Source organism: Antennarius striatus, chromosome 16 (genome assembly GCF_040054535.1).
Source record: "Antennarius striatus isolate MH-2024 chromosome 16, ASM4005453v1, whole genome shotgun sequence".
Classification (NCBI taxonomy): domain Eukaryota; kingdom Metazoa; phylum Chordata; class Actinopteri; order Lophiiformes; family Antennariidae; genus Antennarius; species Antennarius striatus.
In genome coordinates, this window is record NC_090791.1 from 6017302 (window position 1) to 6038723 (window position 21422).

General features: G+C 42.5%; 2 protein-coding genes across 8 annotated transcripts; both read left to right on the forward strand.

The window, feature by feature from the left end:
• Positions 1 to 8441: 8441 nt before the first annotated feature.
• Positions 8442 to 14352, forward strand: si:ch211-106h11.1 (volume-regulated anion channel subunit LRRC8D). Of its 7 annotated transcripts, none has more exons than XM_068337443.1 (8): positions 8442 to 8521; positions 9082 to 9173; positions 9369 to 9739; positions 10069 to 10653; positions 10800 to 11050; positions 11541 to 11909; positions 11999 to 12695; positions 14033 to 14352. In XM_068337443.1, the coding sequence occupies exons 3-8, from the start codon at positions 9410 to 9412 to the stop codon at positions 14096 to 14098; spliced, it is 2298 nt and encodes a 765-aa protein (XP_068193544.1). In that variant the 5' UTR covers positions 8442 to 8521; positions 9082 to 9173; positions 9369 to 9409; the 3' UTR covers positions 14099 to 14352. The 7 variants fall into 7 exon arrangements, with proteins under 7 accessions (XP_068193544.1, XP_068193545.1, XP_068193542.1 ...); XM_068337444.1 differs by having other exon boundaries at positions 11999 to 12267; XM_068337441.1 differs by lacking the exon at positions 14033 to 14352 and adding an exon at positions 8917 to 8978 and having other exon boundaries at positions 9405 to 9739; positions 11999 to 13614.
• A 543-nt stretch (positions 14353 to 14895) lies between these two features.
• ddx39ab (DEAD (Asp-Glu-Ala-Asp) box polypeptide 39Ab) lies at positions 14896 to 20974 on the forward strand. The gene is made up of 10 exons (XM_068336107.1): positions 14896 to 14964; positions 15772 to 15984; positions 16187 to 16314; positions 16639 to 16915; positions 17060 to 17178; positions 17276 to 17407; positions 19685 to 19794; positions 19986 to 20130; positions 20277 to 20424; positions 20747 to 20974. Exons 2-10 carry the CDS (start codon positions 15777 to 15779, stop codon positions 20761 to 20763), a joined length of 1284 nt encoding a protein of 427 aa, XP_068192208.1. The 5' UTR covers positions 14896 to 14964; positions 15772 to 15776; the 3' UTR covers positions 20764 to 20974.
• The last annotated feature ends 448 nt before the right edge of the window (positions 20975 to 21422 follow it).

The window sequence follows — 21422 nt, forward strand, 5'->3', positions numbered from 1 at the left end:
CTGCAGTGTAGTATGGATGGTTCATTCAGTAATGGAAGGGCTTGAAACACACACACACACACACACACACACACACACACACACACACACACACACACACTCGTAGTTTCCGAGAATTTTCTTGCAAATTACAAAGAACTCTGTTACCTGATAGATCCTGGGGAAAAAAATAGAACAAATTTTCCACAACAAGGCTCTGGTTGCTGAACACCAGGCAGACAGAAGAAATACACAATTTTAATAAGAAAAGACTGACGAGCTGAAAGCAACAATACTGATGAGAGACAATCACCAAAACAATTAAATCATAATAATATTCAGAAAGAAGCTTAAAAGTAATTTGCAGCGTAACTTGTTTGGGGTTTATAAAAACAGAAGGGGGTGATTCATTTTGTATTTCTTTGTCCATTTGTGCTTCGTGTTTTTCTTATTTTTACAAATAACAGAAGTCTCCACAGATCTGTCAGCCGTCCAGCTGTTCTGTCAGAATATCATGGCCCAGTGGGCTGAGTGTATATGTGTGTGTAGCCACACTGAGTCTCCTGGTGGCGCTGTAGGTCAATCCTGCGCTGGAAGCAGTGCTGACAGCGCGGGCAGCTGAACGGCCGGTAGCTGCTGTGTTTTCGGCTGTGGGTGATGAGGTTGGAGCTTTGGCTGAATCCTTTACCGCAAACCTTGCAAACATGTGGCTTCTCACCTGCAGATAGATAAGAGATAGAAGAAGCAACGCTTTAGAGACAGACTCTTGAATTTGTGTGAAAGATCTCTCAAAAGGCTGTTGACGGATCTGAGTAAAATTCTCTGTGCTGGTGAATCATAAGACGGGAAAGCGTTGCTTAGATTTTGATGTGGATCCAGGTTTTGGATGTTGATTCTGCATCCGTTCCCTTCAGTGTTGTGAGACGAGAGCTTTTTATTCATCTATATATCAAGAAAAATAATGTGCAGTTTGATCTAGATCATTAGGTGGAGCATTATCAGTAAAAAATACACTCAGGTGGATAAATCCAAGTCAGCCAGATTTAATCTGACAGAATGCAGATCTGAGGAAATTGGTGTCACCACGGCGACACAGGCATTTGCTGGCCGAGCTACGCCCCTTCCTCTCCTCACCTGTGTGTACGAAGGTGTGTTTCTTCATGTCTGACTTCTGGTGGAACCTCTTGCCACAGTACTGGCAGGGGTAGGGCCTGGTGTTGGTGTGAATCAGCAGATGAGTGCTCAGCGTGGACGAGCGCTTGAAGACCTTTCCACACACTTTACAGCCAAAGATGCGGTCCTGGATGCACGTTAAAATAATCCCATGATTCTCTCTGGGCTCACAGGAGTCATGTTCAGTCAAGTTTTTGTACGAAAGGTGATAAAGAAATATTGCTGCAAAAGTTTTGTACCTTTGTTCTAGCAAACCCGCCCATCTCTCTGAAGCCGTAGGACACTTGGGGGACCTCTGTAGCCGTGGGGGAGCTCACTGCTGGGACAGCGTGAGCCGCCAGACCTCCTCCTGGTATGAGCACGTCTGATTGAGACTGAGGGAGAGATTAAGTCCATTAAACCTGTCCTTCAAATATGAGGCCACAGACAGTTAGCTTAACTTAGCTTAGGATAAAGGAAAAACAGAGTCAGGATTTCTAAGTTGGGATTTATGACCTCCTGGAGATGATTGTCTTGGGAAATCAAAGCAGAGCATGGATTTCTGTTTTCACCGGTAAACCTGTTCTGTTTTAAAAACTGGACCAATGAGATGAAACACAGACACTCTTCTTCTGCGCTCATCGCCGTTCTACACTCCACCAGGTTCTCTGACATGTTAGCCACTGCTGTTGTCCTTCACATCCTCCTTCCACTCTCACATTAGATGGGCAGATCTACCTTTTCACACAGCGGACACTCGCCCACCGGGGAGGTGAGGTTCGTGTTTAGTGTGTGGTTGATCAACATGAAAACCAGTCTCTCCAGTTCCTTCTCTCGCTCAGATGCCTGAAGTCTCCACGGTGAGACTGGGGGGGTCTGCTCCACAGGGGCTTTAGGTGGAATATGAGAAGGTAACATGATTAAAGGTTAAGATCTTTGCTTTTATCAGTCAGCGGTATCAACACTTTCTTAATCAAAAAACTAATTTTGTAGGTGTATAAAAGTTATAAATAAACCTGTTAGCTGCTAGAGGAAACGTTGGATACCTGAAAGCTGAGGAACATCTGCAGGGGCGTTGTGAGGCAGAGCTGCCATCCCATCGATCGGCGAGTGGGCTTCGGTGAGAAGGTGTTCAACCCCTTCCAAATGTTGCACAGCACCTTCATGATACCCCATGTTCCATCCCATCTCAGGCTGGGAGGTCTGGTCGGTGTCTACCCTGAGCTCGGAGCGCCGTCTGGACGAGTCCTTGTGGAGGCCGAGAAGGTGAGTCCTTCTGGTCTTGACGAGGAACGATCGCGGCATCGCTGAACGGTGGCTGATGAAGAAAGACGTTGTCGAAGTGAGATGCTGCACACCTGTTGGTTCGTGTTCAGTTACGATGCCAAAGCCTGAGGTTTCCTCAGCCAACGTCGCCTGACACCTGTGTCGAGGCTTCAGGGCTTCCACCGAGGATAACCCTGCTGCTGCCTTACAAACAGACACACTGTACACCTTATACTCTTCCATGTGAAATACATTCACCGTATTTACACCTTTAGAACAACAGTAGTTGTTTTTGATCTTATTTCCACAACAATGACATGAAATAAAATCTAAAATTGTGTTCTAGTTCAAATTGCTTTCATATCACATCATAAGATAAAACAGAAGAGGTTATACCACCCTTACCACACTACAGACCATTCATTTATTTTACCAAAACTTATTTCAGATTTTGTTTAAAAAAATAATAATAATAATAATAAAGATAATATATTCAATCCTCTTATTCATGGAGGTAAAAGATTAACCTCTATAACTTGTAGACATAAAGTGTCAGTAAATTTAATTTTTTGCATGTTGCTGGTAGATTAGTAAATGTCTACAAACTGTGAATCCAAGTTGTATTTCCAGCTGATCTTACCTGTGTCCTGTGCAGATAAATGTTGAAAGTGTTACTCTCGTCTCTGTTGCTGCAAACGTCCTCGTTTCTCTTCCCTCACACTCATCGACTGACGACGTGACTCAAAGAGATTTGATTTGATTTTGAAAGGCAGCCGAGGGTTGTCTGATTGAAGGCCCTGAAAATCAAATGAAATAATACAAATGATTACAACTTTGACAATGAATGACTCTCAGAATGTTCTTCCTTGTTTCTGACAGTTTTTTGGATGACTGTCTGACATGAGAAAATCTCTGCTTTCTCCACATGATGAACATCTGAGCAATATCTAAAGCCAAGATGAAACCTTACTTACTGTAGGTCTTGTGTGATTTTGTCTCAGCTGCGTTCACCATGATAATGACTCACGTGGGTAGACTCATAAATATACTGAACTCTGGAAAGTCTAAATATCTCACAATTCTAATATGAACATGAGGATATTTCAGAGCTTTTTCAGACCCAAATTATTACTTCTAATTTTAGCCTTAAAGTCAAAGTTGTGATTTGAATACAACAAAATCAGATTGCAGAGCAAAAATGACATTTGTTCACTTTTTTCTTTGTTTGAGATCTGTCCAATTTACAACAATGCAAAAAAAAAATAAAAGAAAGTCAAGTAAGGAGGTCTGAGTGTGACATGAGATTAAATCAAATCATCAGGGACCACAGATGAACCTAAACTTCTCTCAGTGCGGCTAGATTTTTGAGCAAATCTTTGGCTCTGGGTGAGAACAGCTAAAATGAAGCCGACTTCGCCTTAAAGGTGCACAGGTAGAGGCGTGTAGCTACAATGTGGTTAATGTGGTGGGGGGCTCGCAACCCTCTCCCAGGGGCTGTCGGAGAGCAGACGAGAGGAGTTCAGGGAGCTGAGACGAGCTGGTGGGTTGGTGGGTTTCTGCCTCATTTGTTTAGAGGAGTTCAGGGGCCCCAGTGGTGGCAGAAAACTACCTTTCTAGGAACCTGAAACTCTAAGAGGAGGAGGGGAAGATGCTCATGTTGGCTCAGATGTTACTTATGTGATGATTCTGTGTATGGTAATTAGGTGGCAGGCAAATGTGATGCAAGTTACCTAATGTGTAGGTTACAATAATCATCACATTCCCCATTTGTTGAAGAAATTCTCTCATAAAATGTTGGAATTTATGAAGAATTGTGCCCAAATAAACCTAAAAATCATCTCTTTACAGCTTTTTAGTCACATCTAACTGTGGAAAAAGGCTCCACGAATGGATTCTATGAACTTTCATACACATTAGTAAACCTTAGACCTGACATCTGACACATTAAAGTGAGACTATAGAATTATGAAGGAAGAACCAAAACATTAAATCACCTAAAAACTCAACATTTCATTCAAAAAAAAATGTAGAATTGCAGACATTATTCATGAAGTTAAAGTAGAAATCTTGTCATTATAAAATATCCCATTCAGTCCACCAAGTCTCAGTAGCCTGATTGAATCCCATGGAAAATCTCTGGTAGGATTTAATGAAGGTTAAGCAGCAGATGAACCAGGAATATAACAGAGCTGGATGAATTTATCTGTGAGGAATGGGCTAAGATTCTTCAGGAACACTGTTAGCAGCAGGTTATAGCAGCTAAAGTGTCTCTATAAAGTGTCTCTATAAAGTGTCTCTATAAAGTGTCTCTATAAAGTGTCTCAATAAAGAACTACAGACGTTTATTGCTATAATTTAGATGCTGTGGTCAGTAAAAGTACATTTAAAGTGTATTTGGATGCAAAGTAAACCAGGCACGCCTGGGCGTTTCCAATCATGCACTTTCTCAATGTGCCATTTATGACATCATTGGTGGCGTTAGGTTTTGTTGTGAGTTAAGTGACATCATTCCATCAAGTGAAATATTGCCTTTGACACGCCACAGAGTCATTTCTCTGGTGACGATCTGTATTGATTACTGTGGTTTAAGCCGACTGATCTGACAAATAAAGACTTGCAACTCTTTCTCACGGCAATCATCTCTATTTTATCTTTGTTTTCACCCACTCACCCACCCACCCACCAATGTCACACTTTTTCTTGCTTTCATGCAAAGGTCATAAGCAGTGCAAGATGTTCTTTTGCCCATCAGAGCAGGAACAGAAGTAAAAAAACCAAACAAAAAAACTTGCGGTTCAGATTTGTATTCACTCCAACCATGGGAACTGTGGACTGGACCGACTCTCAATATCGCAATACAGTATATCACAGTCGTATTGGAAAGTCAAGCCGCAGCACCGTTAGCATTGTTGTGCACTGAACAGGAAACAAGCCGAGGTGTATTTCTATCTATGTCGCATCGCATTGCATCCATCTATTCTAATGAACAGACAGATGCATTGTATTGAAAACGTCATGGAATCAGATTCTGTGTTGATTTCTATGTCTGTGGAGGTTGTGAAAGAAGCCTTTCTCAGTGTTGTCTATGAAAAAATATTTCATTCTTCCCAAAAAAGCGAGGCAGTGCTGCTGAAGGAATAGTGGTGAGGACAATGGCAGAATGAATAAATGGGAATCCCCACTCCCACACATGCAGTCAAATCTCTCTGAGGTTTGTGTCATTGTGATGGTGAAGGGTTCACAGAGAGGTAAGGAGGTTTGAGAATGCTGAAATGACACAGTACCCAAGGCGACCTGTGCCCACGTCTGATAGAACTTGGCTGTGCTCATCAGTCATAACTTTGCCTAGACTGGATTAAACTGTAAGCAACAATGAAGCTGATGAGAACATTATTGGTTTTGCAGATATTTTAACATCAACAATGAATTCCATGATAATATTTGTAGCTTATTAGTTTTAGTCCAAATGGACTGGCATCGCCACTGCCATGTCGCAAGCTCGGCTAAAAACACAGCTTATAAATTCAATGATAATCAAACTGTTGCAGTGAAAAACATCAGGTGTGTGTGTGTGTGTGTGTGTGTGTGTGTGTGTGTGTGTGTGTGTGTGTGTGTGTGTGTGTGTGTGTGTGTGTGTGTGTGTGTGTGTGTGTGTGTGTGTGTGTCAATTTGTCGATATATTTAACGACATAGGCGTGTGAATTCTGTTACTTAACGCAACCCCACCCTCAACATCCCTGTGCGACTGGGCACAGTGGTGTGAGTGTGTCTCTGTATTGCAGATAAAGAGGTGTGAAGTCGCAGGCCAGTTCTCAGCATCACTCTGACACCGGGCGTTGAGGATCTCGAGTGATGTTGGGCTTTCCACACCGCAGACCTGCTGTCTAATTATAAAGACTGAGCCATCATTTTCCTCTTCACTGAGGTGAAGTTTCTTTTTTCAGAGATTAAAACAAAAACCTTCATTGATTGAACCTTGCTGAGAGAAGCCGTCGCAAAATGTGCCACTATTTGTGTGTGTATGTGTATGTGAACCATCTCTCAGCAAGATTTGTCCTTCAGATAAAATCATTATAACGTGTCCAAAACTTATCTCAGTCGTCTCTTAATGTTTAGCAGTTTTTGATAAATAATTATGATGTTATGCCAAAACGCACACATTAAATTTAACCTCACACATACATGTCGGAATGTTAGCATTCTGATGTTAGCATTTAGCTCAAAGTGCTGCTAAGACCTCATACAGCTGTGATAGTAAAACTGTCAGGAACCTCAGCTAAAGAAGAAGATATGTTTATTAGTTTTTAAAGATGAATTGATTTCTATGAAATTCATTGAAATACATTGCGCCCTCGTGCATTCGTACATCAACGCTTGTGACTTCAAGTCATCGTGGATTTTTGGTAGGCAGTCACGTGATACCATACTCGCATTCTATTGGATGACGGCATCCAGAAGTGCGCTATGTTCCGTGTGTCTCGGACTTCCATGAGACACAAAAGTGCTTTAAACAGTCTATAAGGGTGTGGGGAAAGGAGTTGGTACATAGAGGAGGTGGTTAAATATCAGTATGGGGAGGGTTAATAAACGTTTAAATTACTGTAAATAGTAAGTAGCCATCTGTGTCGAGAAAAGTCACACCTTCACAATTCACACTATATTAAAGATTTCTGTCCGCAACAAAGCACAAAATCTCACACTATTTGTCTTGTCACCCCAAACTCTTTCACACACACACACACACACACACACACACACACACACACACACACACACACACACACACACACACACACACACACACACACACACACACACACACACACATTTTCACACTCATACACTGACAGAGAGCACACACCTGTGTGGAGTAGATCACGTTGTGGTTCATTGTCAGTTTAAGTCTTTGCTCCAGATTCTCCTTAGCCCAAATACAAAAGAAATGCTCTCTCCCTCTAGTGGTGTTAATCAGAGTACCATGACACACACACACACACACACACACACACACACACACACACAAATACTGGCACATTTTGCGATGGCATCTCGAAAGCCTCCTCCCATGAAGGCACAGAACAGTGAATCAATGAACCCCCTAAACTGGGCCCCTTCCAGCTACAATGATGTTATAGAAAGGCTAGAGACATGAAGTTACCCTGGAAAGCAAAAGAAGACAAATGTTAGGACCTTGGTACAATGCTATGTCCTGCTATGACCATGATATAGTACCAATGTCCCCCCGTCTGTCTACTGCCTCTGATACCTCTAATAGGCTGCCAGTGGGCCTGATGGCAGAGATCATACTATGTGCTTTATCGTACAATTCGCTTAATCATAACCTGTAATTCATTAACTTTAATTTTGTTTATTGATTCTGACAAAACACAATTTCTGTCTGATGGCACAGAAGAAACATGTACCAGTTAGACTTGGAAGGCTTACAAAGCAGCAACTAAAACATGAAATAAAATTCAGTGTCTTCTATTTCTGATAATTACAGGCAACATCTGCTGGAATGTGGACTAAGATACTTCCAGTACAGCATTATTACTTTAGCCCCCTGCTGGACAAGTTGATGTACTGCACCAAAAAAACTGACGGCAATTTTTGCAGCAAACATTAACCAGTTGTATTGTTCAAGAAAAATTTGTGTATAGGTAAGTACATTTCCAAGTAACATATCACTATAAGGTGCTATTCTTATGTACTTTTTTAACTTTTGATCTATTCAGAGAAATAATTACTTTTGCCACAGGAAGTATTTTGCACTTGACATGCATGTATTAACATACTTTAAACTGATAATACTGTCTTCTTGTGGCTGTGATGATGATGCTTTCCCTGCATTCAGTCCTGCAGGAGTTAAAGGTTGCAGTCTCTCTCCCTCTGGGTCTCAAACAGGCCTCTGGTGTTGAATTAGATTTTTGGGCCACACATCATCCGCTGCCATGCCAACCAGTGAAAAGCTGTGTGGCGGGGAGCTAAGGAGGAGTTTGCTGTGAGTTTACAGGATGTTTTTTTCAAAGCAGAACCAGACAGCACCGGAATGAAGTGAGGCACCTGTAGCCTGATCGGGGGGGAGAGAGAGTGGGAGAAAAGCAAGGAGAATAAATTTAAACTGGTAGGTGAAAATTAATCCTAGGCTGTAATAAAAAAGGAATTATTTAGTGTTGCTTTGTATTTTTACCAGGAAGTAACTCATAGATGCTGCTTACAAAGGGAATGTCATTTGTATAATTTAATTTTACTATTCTACTATTGTACTATGTATCATTTTACCTAATTTACTTTTCAAATATTTCCAAATCAAATTATTTTACATTTCAGTATCTTAAACATAATGTTTTACGCCAAACAGATTCATTAGTTTGTACTAAAAGTCCATTGTTACTATAAATATATATTATATTTGGAAATCATCTTAAATGTGACGTTAAATAGAATGTGACATTTCATCATGAACATATCTTTAATTCAAAACCTGTAATTATGTAAAATTCCTTTGTTTTTCATCAGGATGTGTGGGTATGACTTGATTGATTTCAAAGACATCATCAGTGAACCCCCAACATCTTACCGTAATTTAACCATTGTTAAATTTTTTGATAAAGAGCAAAACACAAACTATAAATACATATACACTTGTAAAATAAAAAAAGTTGTCAAACTTCTTTGAAAAAGTTGTTTCATAGAGAGGAGACTTGTTCAGACGGAGAACCTGCAAAACACTTTTCGACCAGTTGCAGGAAGTTACGGCAGGCCGCTGTCCCAAGGTAATTAAAATGATCCATACCAGAGGTCTTTAATAGTGATATGTAGTGATATGATAGAAAGAGAGAGAGCAAGAGAGAGAGGGTGAGAGAGAGAGAGTGAGAGTGAGAGAGGGTGAGAGAGGGGGGGGCGAGAGAGAGAGGACAGAAGAACAATGAAACTGGAATGTAAACAAAAAATCACCATGTGAAACTCAGATATCTCAGACGCAGACATCTTCCTCGTACCAGAAGCTGCCATGTTTTCCCTGTTGGAGCTGGCACCGCCGAACCATCATCAGAGCAGCTCCAAACTGCTGAAGCCCTGGTGGGAGGTCTTCATGGACTACCTGGTGGTCCTGATGCTGATGGCATCCGTACTGGCTTGTACTGAGCAGCTATCCAGAGACCGGGTGGTGTGCATTCCCTCAGATTCACTTGTAACTGCCAATGCAAGCGGTCTGAGTCAAGCAGCACTGACTCCATCATCAAAGCCCCCAACCCACGTTTCGTACAACATCCCTGATCTTTCAACGGCACGAGGTCGACGCAAACATCTGGTCTACCAGCAGTATGCCTATGTTAGCCAGGTATGCTAATACGTTTTAAATCAGGAGTTAGAGGGTTCAAAAAACAAAACTAAAATGATAATTCATTAAATTCATTTTTGCCCATGGATTAGATCCATTGCTTCCACCCGATCCCCCCTGTCTTTACAAATGACAGGCATTATATTCCTCCAAGCAGGAATTGGCATGATATGATTTGTGTGCATTTTATTGCTGTTGGAAACACAAGCACAATTCAAATTTCATGCTTACTATTAGTATTACTATATACTATTACTACTGCCTATACACACTATATGGTTGTGCTGTCCCCAGTGGTTCTAAAAACACTGCGGTCTGTGTCTGTCTAGGTGTGCTACCACGAGGCCTTGCCCCTGTACTCCCGGTTCTTCCCTTACATGGCCTTACTGCAGTCTCTAGTGCTGGTGGCCAGCAGCTCCTTCTGGCTTCACTTTCCCCACACCTCTTCCCGCATAGAACACTTCTTGGCCATCTTGGTGAAGTGTTGTGGGTCGCCCTGGACATCTCAGGCCCTGTCCATCGCTGTCCAGCTGGACAACGCTCTGGAGAAAGAGGTGGTGGAGGAGAAGCAACCACCTAAACCTTCTACTTCAAGTTCACCTTCACCACTAGGCATCTGCAAGAGACAATCTAGCGTAGACGTGTGTGCAGACCACCCACTGTGGAAGCGGTCAGATAATGCATCCTCTGGAGCTCCCCCCTCTCCATGCCCTTCCACAACCTCCTGTGACTCCACCATGTCTTCCACATCCTGCGCCCCAGAGATGCGCTGTCCCTCTAATCCTTGCCATGTTGTTGACAGTCCCAGGCAGGTAATCAGTCTGGATAGAAGTGATGGGGAAGAGGCCAGGGCGCTGTTCGAAAGGCTCAGGAAGTTTCGATCCCACTGTGAAAGCTCAGATATCATCTATAAGGTGAGAGATGGTGTCGACGACCTTAACTTGACTTTTCCTTTTAGTTATTTAGTGTTCAAACACTAATATTGTTGTTCGAGGGTTTAGTTTCACCCAGATTTGTCGACATGATGCCATTTTCTTGTCATTATTCTTTGTTTTCTCAGGTCTATTTGGCTCAGACCATATTCAAATTGCTGATGGTGACACTGATCGTGAGCTACACCATCCCTCTGTTCAGCTCCTTCTCCTTCACCCACATGTGTCACCCTGAGGAGAAGGCCTTGTTGGGATACTCTACCTTTGAGTGTGTCCATGTGCTCTCCTCTCTGATACGTAAACTCCTGGTGGGGTACTTCATCCCCCTGGTGCTCTACGGCCTTCTGAATCTTTACACCCTCATCTGGATTCTATACAGGTCAGTACATTTGTGTGCAGGGATGCATGTGTTGATATAAATTCAGAAATACTTAAAAACCCTCCAAAATCCTTTTTAATTTGAATGAAGCTGTGCTGAGCCATTACAAAAATGACATGGCCATCTCATGTGGAAGACGTGGCTCTGTGCTAAAGCCACAGAGATTCTACTATCATTTTCCACCTACAAATTGGCCAAAAAAATTACATCTACTTCTACATGTGTATTGTTGAAAAGACAAGAATTTTTAATTTATCACATTGTTTGAAAAGATTAACAGAAAAAATATTGGATTAGTTAGGTTCAATCCTGTGGAAGATTGAACCTAACTACACAGGCTGTGAGTGTTCAAAAGGCCTTCAGACACAATGTGCTGAACATACCAGAGGTCAACTAATAAGATTAGAGTCCAGTGTTGTGTTTAGGGGTGCAGTTGATAATGTGTGATCTGTTTCTCCTGGTGTTCCTTCTGTGGTCTCTCTTTCTCCAGCTCTCTACGGCAGTACTCCTTCCAGGACTTGTGCTCGTTGAGAGATGTTCCTGACCTGAGGAATGATCTGGCTTTCCTTTTACACATGTTAGACCAGTATGATCCGTTGCTGGCCCAGCGCCTGTCTGTTTTTTTGTCCCCCGTCAGTGAGAGCAGGCTGCTGGAGGAAAGTCTGGAGAGGTGCTGGGGAGAGGACAAACTACGTTCCATAACTACTGTGGATGCAGACGGCTGCTCCAGACTCCAGCTGGTGGCCCTGCCTCGCCTTCCTCCAGCCCTCTTCAACCTCAGCCACCTTCAGGTCCTCAAACTGGAACTCATTAGAGATTCACGCTTTACCCCTCAGGTGGCCAACATGACCTCACTCAGGTGAGTTTTATGGTGTTTTAAGTACAACTGATCTGACTGCTGTGATGTCAGTAGTGTTTTCACTTCAGTGTGTTTTATTCCTACCACAGGGAGCTCCACCTCTATCACTGCACAGCAACTGTGGATCCCAGTGCACTCGCGGTCCTCCAAGAACGTTTGGAAGTCCTCCACCTCACCTTCACTCAGCCTTCAGAGGTCCCAAACTGGGTCCTGTCGCTCCGCAGTCTGCATGAGCTTCACCTCTCTGGCCGACTGAGTACTGAAGGTGGTGTGGGCCGCAATTGGTCTCTGGGAAGCCTCCGACGATTACGTCATCTCCGTGTGCTGGTGATTCGAGGCATGCTGCAGCGGATCCCCGGTGAGCTGTGTGAGGTGGCGTGTAGTCTAGTGAGATTGAGGATCTACAATGAGGAGACGAGGCTTCTTGTGCTCACAGGTTTAAAGCGAATGGTTGACCTGACAGAGCTAGTGCTGCAGGATTGCCAGCTAGAGCGGTTGCCGTCTGCCCTGCAGGCTCTCACCCTCCTGCGGACGCTCGATCTCCAACATAATAACTTTAGAACTGTGGAGGAACTTCTCAGTCTCACTCATCTACGTCTTTCTAGCCTAAGACTAGCCTTTAACCGTATTGTGGCACTGCCAGCCGGTGTTGGAATGCTGCGAGAGTTAGAGCTCCTGGATCTATCCAACAACCAGCTCCAGAGGCTTCCCCAATCGCTTTTCACTCTCCGCCGCTTACGAAGGCTCCTGCTAGCTGGTAACCTGCTGGAGGAACTGCCTGCAGAGGTAAAGTCCCTGCAGCTGCTTACAGAGCTGGACCTCAGCAGCAACAGGATAGACTCTCTTCCTTATGGTCTATTCAGTAGCTGTTTGAATCTGCACATTCTTAAAGTGGCTCACAACTCTCTTAGCATATTACCCAGGGAGGTGGGAGCTTCACGTCAGTTGTGCAGGTTGGATTTGCGCAGCAACAGTCTGGAGGGACTTCCTGCTGAACTGGGATGTTGTTCAGGGTTGCATGGAGGCGGTCTCCTGGTGGAGGATTGGCTGTTTTCAAGTTTGCCTCTCCATGTCAGGAACTTATTGAGCCGTTCTTGTTCTATCCCTGGTTCGCACTCAGAGGATAAATCCCGACCCAACTCTGACAGTTTTCCGTACTTTTGTCCAACACAGTGGCGTTTCTCCTCTGCTCTAGAATCACAGATATAATACTAATCCTTATCATTCTGCTAGAACACATGTGTCGAACTCAAGGCCTGGGGGCCAAACGTGGCCAGGCAGATCATTTTATGTGGCCCACGAGAGTATTAAAGGTCAGTCTGTCTAAAAATAAATAGGTCAAAAGTGTGCTTTGACCACAGCTAAATTTCTCACAATGCAGTAATTAATCCCATTTTACCCTTGACAAAAACGTTTCTAACAAAGTTAATATCCTAACTTGTGTTGTTCATTGGATAGTTTGATTCTTGATTGATGGAGTTATCTGGGTTTCATAAACTGACAAATATAACAGAACAACAAGCAAACATATTTTTTCTATGCAACTGTAATGTTTATAACTTGACTAAGTAATAAATTCAGACTTATTTAACATGAAGCAGTAGTTACATTTATATTACATTACACTGAGTTACATTTAGTTACATTTATAAGTTACATCTGGCCCTTTGAGGACAGCCACTATGCTGATGTGGCCCCATGTGAAAATGAGTTGGACACCCCTGTGCTAGAAGAATACTAACTGAGGGCAATCTGTCCCTTTTTCTATGTTATTGTTCCTAATTTTAATCTAGACTTAATGCAATAAAAGTAAATATTATTTTCATTGATTTTCATATCACAATGAAAAAAGTGTGACTTAAAATAGATTAAAAATGTAAAAATCTATGTCAGGGTGGCACGGTGGTGCACTGGGTAGCGCTGTCGCCGCACAACACGACGGGTCCGGGTTCGAGTCCTCCTCTGTGCAGAGTTTGCATGTTCTCCCCGTGTCTGCGTGGGTTCTCTCCGGGTTCTCCGGCTTCCTCCCACCTCCAAAAACATGTGCTTCAGGTTAAGTGACCGGTCCAAATATTGCCCGTAGGAATGAGTGTGTGTGCGTGGTTGTCTGTCTTTGTGTGTAGTTCCGTGGCAAACTGGCGTCGTGCCCAGAGTGTCCCCCGCCTCATGCCCTGTGCCAGCTGGGATAGGCCCGAGCTCCCCGTGACCCACTGCAGTGGACAAAGCGGAAGAAAATGGATGGATGAAATCTATGTCAGTAACACAACGGTATCAACACTGTCATTACTCCGAGTGTACCTGATATGCTTACTGTACATGTCTACTGTACACAATGTTTTTGCACTTAATATTTGCGTCACTATCCATGGAAACACTATACAGTCTTTCCACTGGCTAATTTTTGAGTACAGTAGTCTGATTTTGAAGTACCTCCTACTCAATAAAATAACTAATGCAAACATTTTTGCCTAATTTTGTAGTGGGATTAAAGTAAGTATTTGGGTTAGTCTTATTAAGAAGTATGTTTGTCGTTTTGGGGTAATCTGAAATCTGGGGTAATCTGAAATACCTTACATACAACATGAATAAACATTTACACATTTATAGACAGACATTTTTCCAATGGTACATGTTGGTTGGCACCAGATTTATATTTAAATATGAACATTGTTATTAAAAAATATAACTGTCATTATTGCTGAAAAAACAGTAACATTTTTAATATGAAAGTTAGATAGTATAGTATAGTATAGTATAGTATAGTATAGTATAGTATAGTATAGTATAGTATAGTATAGTATAGTATAGTATAGTATAGTATAGTATAAATTATATTTATTTTTGTTTTGCACATGAACTGTATTCAACAAGGTTCGAAGGACTGCGGCATACTTTTTGTCCAATCCCCGGCCGCTGTCTCCGATGGTTGTCCAAATCAACCAATCACATTAAGGTATTTCGGCGTAGGCGGTACTTCTCGTCTTGTCTGTAAACGAACTGAGGCCTTTCCATGCGGTTCTGATCTGTTACTGGATTCGCAGTTGACATCGAAAAGGTAGAAATCGCATTCATTTTTTAAACTTGAGAACATACCAAACTTTGTATAGTACCAAGCCACTCCCTTATTAGATATAGTTTTTTTTACTTTACAAACTAACTCATTTTCTCTGATCTGAAATAGGTGCAGTCATTGTTTGCGTTTCAGCGCTACGGAGCTAGCCTTAGCTGTAATGGAGCATTCAAGTAGCTTAGCAAGCCCACCAGGCTTTTCATATTTCGGGGAAAAAAAAGATGTGGTCGGAGTCGTTTTGTTTTCGTCTAACATTAACACATAATTTACAGTGACTTAGATGCTGTCTAGTACAGTTATTTGCATAGTTGAAATGATAAATTAACATAACGCTCTCCGCAGTCTTGGCCGGCCAGCTTAGCGCGCTAGCAGTGGTTATGCAACACAATGGGTTTTCAGCGTTGTGCCGGCTCACAAGCTGGATGTTTGTCAAGGTCTAACCAAACTGTCTGTTAAATCAGGTGATGTTTAATGTGAATATTGGGTGGCAATGGGAAAGGAATATAAATTAGTGGTGCAATATGCGTATTCTGGGTTATTTGATAAATTAGGAAAGTTAGAAATTCTCCACTCCTCAGGATGTAACGTCGCTAAAACTGTTTATGGTCTGAATGGAGTTTTGTATTGTATAATGAATATATGTACCTTATGCTTGTGGCAAACAAGTGACAACAGGTGGGCTTGGTCCTTTTGACAACCCTCCCCCCAATAATCCCAGCAAGATGTGAGGTCAGCCAAGATACATGACAGAAGTGGGAGTAGAAATAAAATGTCTTACTATGTTTTACACAGACACAATGGCAGAGAATGATGTTGATAATGAACTGCTGGATTATGAAGAAGATGAAGAGCCACAAGGAGCGCCCGAAAGTGTAACTCCTGCAAGCAAGAAGGAGGTGAAGGGTTCCTACGTTTCCATACACAGCTCTGGCTTCAGAGACTTTCTGCTCAAACCAGAACTTCTCCGTGCCATCATCGACTGTGGATTTGAGCATCCGTCTGAAGGTGAGGTGAACTTTGTTTTCGCTGCTTCAGTTTGAGGCATGTCCAGATATAGTGATGTAAAAAGACATTTCTTCATCTTATTTGGAGTTAGATAGCCTAAAGAAGTTGCTTTCTGTTTGTTGAATTAGATTGTAAACTAGCACTGCTTTTCAAAACACTATGCAGCAAAAATGTGTAACTTTTTTCCTGTGTTTTTATGCAGTCCAACATGAATGCATCCCACAAGCTATCCTGGGCATGGACATCCTGTGCCAAGCCAAATCTGGTATGGGCAAGACGGCCGTGTTTGTGCTGGCCACACTGCAGCAGATTGAGCCTGTTGATGGCCAGGTTAGTATGTATGGTCAACAAAGATGGTCCTGACCATAGCCTTTTGATCGAGACCAGTATTTATCTTAGCACACACATCTTAGCATTGGTAAATGTTTTTCTGTATTTTCACATAAGAACAAGGTGTGCAGTCGTTTCTTACAAAGTCTTTACAAATAACAATTTCTTTCAGAGATACTGTACTTTTGAGTTTTGACAACGGTTAAGATTCTAGAATAGTAAAATACAAATTAATGTACAGTTCTTGAAGATTAGTCTGAGGCCATATGTAATTTATTGATTGAGAAGCTTGTCTGAATCCATGTGTATATTTCATCTCCTCAGGTGTCTGTATTAGTCATGTGCCACACACGAGAGCTGGCCTTCCAGATTAGCAAAGAGTATGAGCGATTCTCCAAGTACATGCCCACTGTTAAGGCAGCAGTATTCTTTGGAGGCTTGGCCATTAAGAAAGACGAGGAGGTCTTGAGGAAGAATTGCCCTCACATTGTAGTTGGAACACCCGGCCGTATTCTCGCTCTCACCTGGAACAAGACCCTCAGTCTGAAGAATGTCAAACATTTTGTCCTGGATGAGTGTGACAAAATGTTGGTGGAGCTAGGTATGTTGATTTTCAAACCGTTTTTGCAGACATTTCTTCTCACTTCTCATTGATTGCACATCAGTAGTAAAGCCACACATTCTGAGGATAACACTCACACATACAAATAGTAATTACTACGTTGTGGTCATTTTTGGTTTGCAGACATGAGGAGTGATGTACAGAATATCTTCAGGATCACACCCCATGAGAAGCAAGTCATGATGTTCAGCGCAACACTGAGTAAGGACATACGGCCAGTCTGCCGCAAATTCATGCAAGACGTAAGTTCCGTGTTCCGTGAGGCAACTGTAGTAATTTCTACGTGGTTTTGACTGCTGCTAGAACTGAACCTGACTTTACCTGTCATCTCCTGTGCAGCCCATGGAAGTATTTGTTGACGACGAGACCAAACTGACACTCCACGGCCTGCAACAGTACTACTGCAAGCTGAAAGACAGCGAGAAGAACCGCAAGCTCTTTGAGCTGCTTGACGTGTTGGAGTTCAATCAGGTAAAGAAACTGAGCTGCTACAGGACGTGTGAGTCACCAAGTAGACAATTGTCAATCTACTCTGTGTACCGTGGAATGTCAGGTTACACATAGACCTTCCCTTGTGTCTCCAGCTCTGATGCCAGGTTCTAGCAGTTTGTCAAATCATGGCACTGCAGCTTTGAGGAGAGATGTTGCATAGTTCATTTGAAAGCCTTAATCAATCTGATCGTATCGATCACTGTTTAGTTTTTTTCCTTGAAGCTCCTAATCCTAATTTCCTTGGTTAGAAAAATATCATTTGTGCATACACAGTGACTTAAATTACAGAAAAGTCAGATTTCATCTGACTGGCTGCCCTGTGTGTCAATCAAGTGATGGGCTGGGTAATGGGCTGACCACTACTTTTTTGATATTACTGTAATCTACCCAAACTACTGCTGATTGACGTATCCAAAATCCTAGAAAAATTGTTCAATAACAGACTAGATAAATTCATAAATAAACCTAAATTACTCTCTGATAGTGAGTATGGATTTAGAGCAAACAGTTCAACATCACTTGCATTGATAGAATCAATTGAGGTGATCACCAATGCCATAAATCATAAACTGCACTCTGTTGGAATATTCATAGATCTCAAAAAAGCGTTTGACACAATCAATCACGACACTTTAATCAATGTGTGCTAGACTAACTGGCCGTCACTTGTAGCCAGAAGCATTTCTGTGTATGAATGATGCGTTTTGCATATTGGGCAATTCCACTTTTAGTTGTTTCATAGATGAGGGGGATTTTATATTTTTGAAACTGTCTTAAAAAGAATTCATCCACTTCTTAAAAGGTCATCGGATTGTTTTGTTTGTCCACCATCAGCTACGTGTTCCCAGAAGTTATCTCATCGTAACATAATCATCGTCTGACCTAAAGCTAAATGGAAAGCTGCTGTCTGGGTTCTGACGTTGCAGAAATATGCCTTCATTATCAGTTGTTGCTTTAGTGGCTGTGCTGTTGTGATTCCAGATGATGTCACAACTGATGTCATCAGTGGTTCTGTGTCAGATTCTCCCACATCTCATCGTAGCCGATGTGTCTTTGCTGCAGCTTCCTTGGTGCTGTCATCTATGCCAGAGGTGTCCAAACTTTTTGGAAGGTGGGCCAGATTTGATAACGTGAACGTGTCCGAGGGCCAACAGTCCCCGATGACAATATTTAAAACGATCAAAGACGTACATTCGTATTGAATTGGTCTGGGTGGAGAGTAGTGGCAGACGTGCAAAATGTCACATAGGTGGGAGTTACTTAGTCTTGATTTCAAACCGTTTTTTGTTCAAATTCACAACAGTCGCTCACATAAATACTATATATGGACCCAAACTAGCTTAACATTTTCTTCACATGTGCGCATCTCCAGAAACTAGTTCGTATCCAGCTACAGGTAAAAAGACACAAGAGAGCTGCAAGTGTTGCTGCGTTACTCGCTGTTGCACTGAAGCTCCATCAGGTGAGGTGGAGTCTCATCAGGATCTACGTTGAAGGGAGAGGAAAATAACAACACGTTCTGGGAGATAGCGGCAAAATCCCTAAAGCGGTTGTTGAACTCTCCAGCAAGGGACGCAACGTTCGTTGTGTACCGCTTCATTTCCACACCCGTATCGCTACCATGACGTCCCACAGAGCTGGAAATGCGTAGCTCAGACAGCAAAGTGTGAGCTGCGAACACCTGCAGAGCTCCCCTAAGTGATGACGCCTGCCAAGCAAGAGTACCAATGTCAGCATGGGCTGTGATTGGTCCATTAGTCAGTCCTCTTCTCTGTAGGTTTATGGCAGTTGACAGATATTTTGTGTGACTCTGCCTCCATGAGATGAGTTAAGGAACTGCATGCTCAATCTGTGTTCTGTCTGGGAAACCAAATCTAACACATGTTAAGAGACGAGGCATGGGCTGTGATTGGCCCGTGGGCCGGACCGAACTTTGGACATGCCTGATCTATGCAATCAGAGTGAATTTGATGGGCTATCATAATTGAAGTTGATTTCAAATGACTGCACCCTGTTAACGTTTCATTTTCAGTAAATTTGTTCATTAAAAAAAACTCAGTTGAAATAACAATTCATCAAGCTCTTCGGCAGCCAATTTTAAGTTGAATGAATATGGACTATAGATTATTCAGCCCTACTTTAGATTGAACAACACTGCATTGGTATTAAGGTTTTGATCTAGGTCTGATCAGATGTTGAGAACATAATTTCTCCAAAAAGTTATTGAGCTGTTGCATTTTGATTGTTTGCCTCTAGGTGGTGATCTTTGTCAGGACGATTCAGCGCTGCATGGCTCTGTCTCAGCTACTGGTGGAGCAAAACTTCCCTGCCATTTCTATCCACAAGGGAATGACTCAGGAGGAGAGGTGAGACACATGCACACCTTCCTGTCCTGTACCCACTCTCATAAACATGCCTCATTGAGTTCCAAATGCCAGGCATATTTATGGGTCGTGAGGCCTTCTTGTTGAACTTAACAGGTCATTGAGGTACACAGCCTGCAGCAGCTGTGTTGATAATTCTCTGGCTGGCTTTTTCTTCCTGTCTCACCCCACAGGCTGTCTCGTTATCAGCAGTTCAAGGATTTCCAAAGGCGGATTCTGGTGGCCACTAATGTCTTTGGCAGAGGCATGGACATCGAACGAGTCAACATAGTCTTCAACTACGACATGCCAGAAGATTCTGATACCTATCTACATAGGGTGAGAACAGGATGAGCGATTTTCCATCGGTGTTTGTGCATTATCGTCTTCGTGTAACGTTCTGAGCTGCTGGTTGTGGTAATTACTACACATTTGACACGCGTGTTTGGGATGTAACTCACTCGCGAGTGTCCTGTGCCTGTCAGGTTGCTCGTGCTGGTAGGTTTGGGACCAAAGGCCTGGCTATAACCTTTGTGTCCGACGAGACCGACGCCAAGACTCTTAACGATGTTCAGGACCGCTTTGAGGTCAACGTGGCCGAGCTGCCAGAGGAGATCGACATCTCCTCTTACAGTAAGTATTTCCATTTCTGCATGCCTACTCAGTGCAGTGATGCTGGACGCCCATAATAAAGTGATGGACTGACCCATCCTAACGGGTGTGCAAAGCAATATTAGAACAACATGCCACCGTGATTCGCTGGGCTCTTTAATCCGGTGAGATGCCCCGCAGTTGAGCTGAACTTCCAAACCCTGAGAGACAGCAGTTGGAGCTGCCATTTTAACTTTGGGGTTGTTGTCAACATGTTTAACCTGTTGGTGAAATGTTGGTATGTTCAGCTGTTGCTCATTGTGCAGATCTTTCTCATGCTCATGTGATGTGTTCCCCCCTCTAGTCGAGCAGTCCAGATGAGTCGTCCAGCCAGGCAGACGTCGACTCTGTGGATCTCGGTCTCGTATCTGGAGGAAGACGTGCTTCTTTGATTTGGAATCTCTGCTCTGCTCCCTATGTTCATTACACTTATTTTTATTTTCAGTCTCTGGAGATGGGGGTGTGGTCAATTTAAATTTTTACTGTTGTGATTTTTTTTTCTTACTGAAATTAAAGTTTTTATAAAATGTCATTTTTACTATTGTGGTCTCTTCTGAGGCTATTCTTGTCTCTCCCTCCTTTTTTCCATTCATTTTCAAGCAGAACTTCAGGGAAATGCTTCGAAACGTGGTACCAGGACTGTGTGAAAGTGATTTTTCAAATAGTTTTTAAGTGTTCATACAAGGCTGCATAGAAATGTTGTTTATTGTTCCCTGATCCTCTTGCAAAGTTTTCAGAGACAGCAAGTAGTCTTGCTGTGAGTTGAGTAAAACAGTTTTGGCATCACAATTTTGATTTCTAATTGCCAATTGAATACCTCCATTTAATAAAGTCACCAACTGGAGTCCTTGTGGTGAATTTGGCAATTTTGATTGTCAATAGAACATTGTCCTAACACATAGTTTGTGCTTTCTGTGTGTAACTTTTCACCGTTTTCAAAAGTAAATTTAAAGTTGGTTCTATTTATGTAGTGTAAAATC

Excerpts from the sequence above, each read along its gene's own strand:
- ddx39ab (XM_068336107.1), top strand. The coding sequence starts at position 15,777 with ATGGCAGAGAATGATGTTGATAATGAACTGCTGGATTATGAAGAAGAT. Across the intron at positions 15,985-16,186 it reads ATTTGAGCATCCGTCTGAAG|TCCAACATGAATGCATCCCA; the intron begins GTGAGGTGAACT and ends GTTTTTATGCAG. Across the intron at positions 17,179-17,275 it reads GCCGCAAATTCATGCAAGAC|CCCATGGAAGTATTTGTTGA; the intron begins GTAAGTTCCGTG and ends TCTCCTGTGCAG.
- si:ch211-106h11.1 (XM_068337441.1), top strand. The coding sequence starts at position 9,410 with ATGTTTTCCCTGTTGGAGCTGGCACCGCCGAACCATCATCAGAGCAGC. Across the intron at positions 10,654-10,799 it reads GCTCAGATATCATCTATAAG|GTCTATTTGGCTCAGACCAT; the intron begins GTGAGAGATGGT and ends TTGTTTTCTCAG. Across the intron at positions 11,051-11,540 it reads CTCATCTGGATTCTATACAG|CTCTCTACGGCAGTACTCCT; the intron begins GTCAGTACATTT and ends CTCTTTCTCCAG.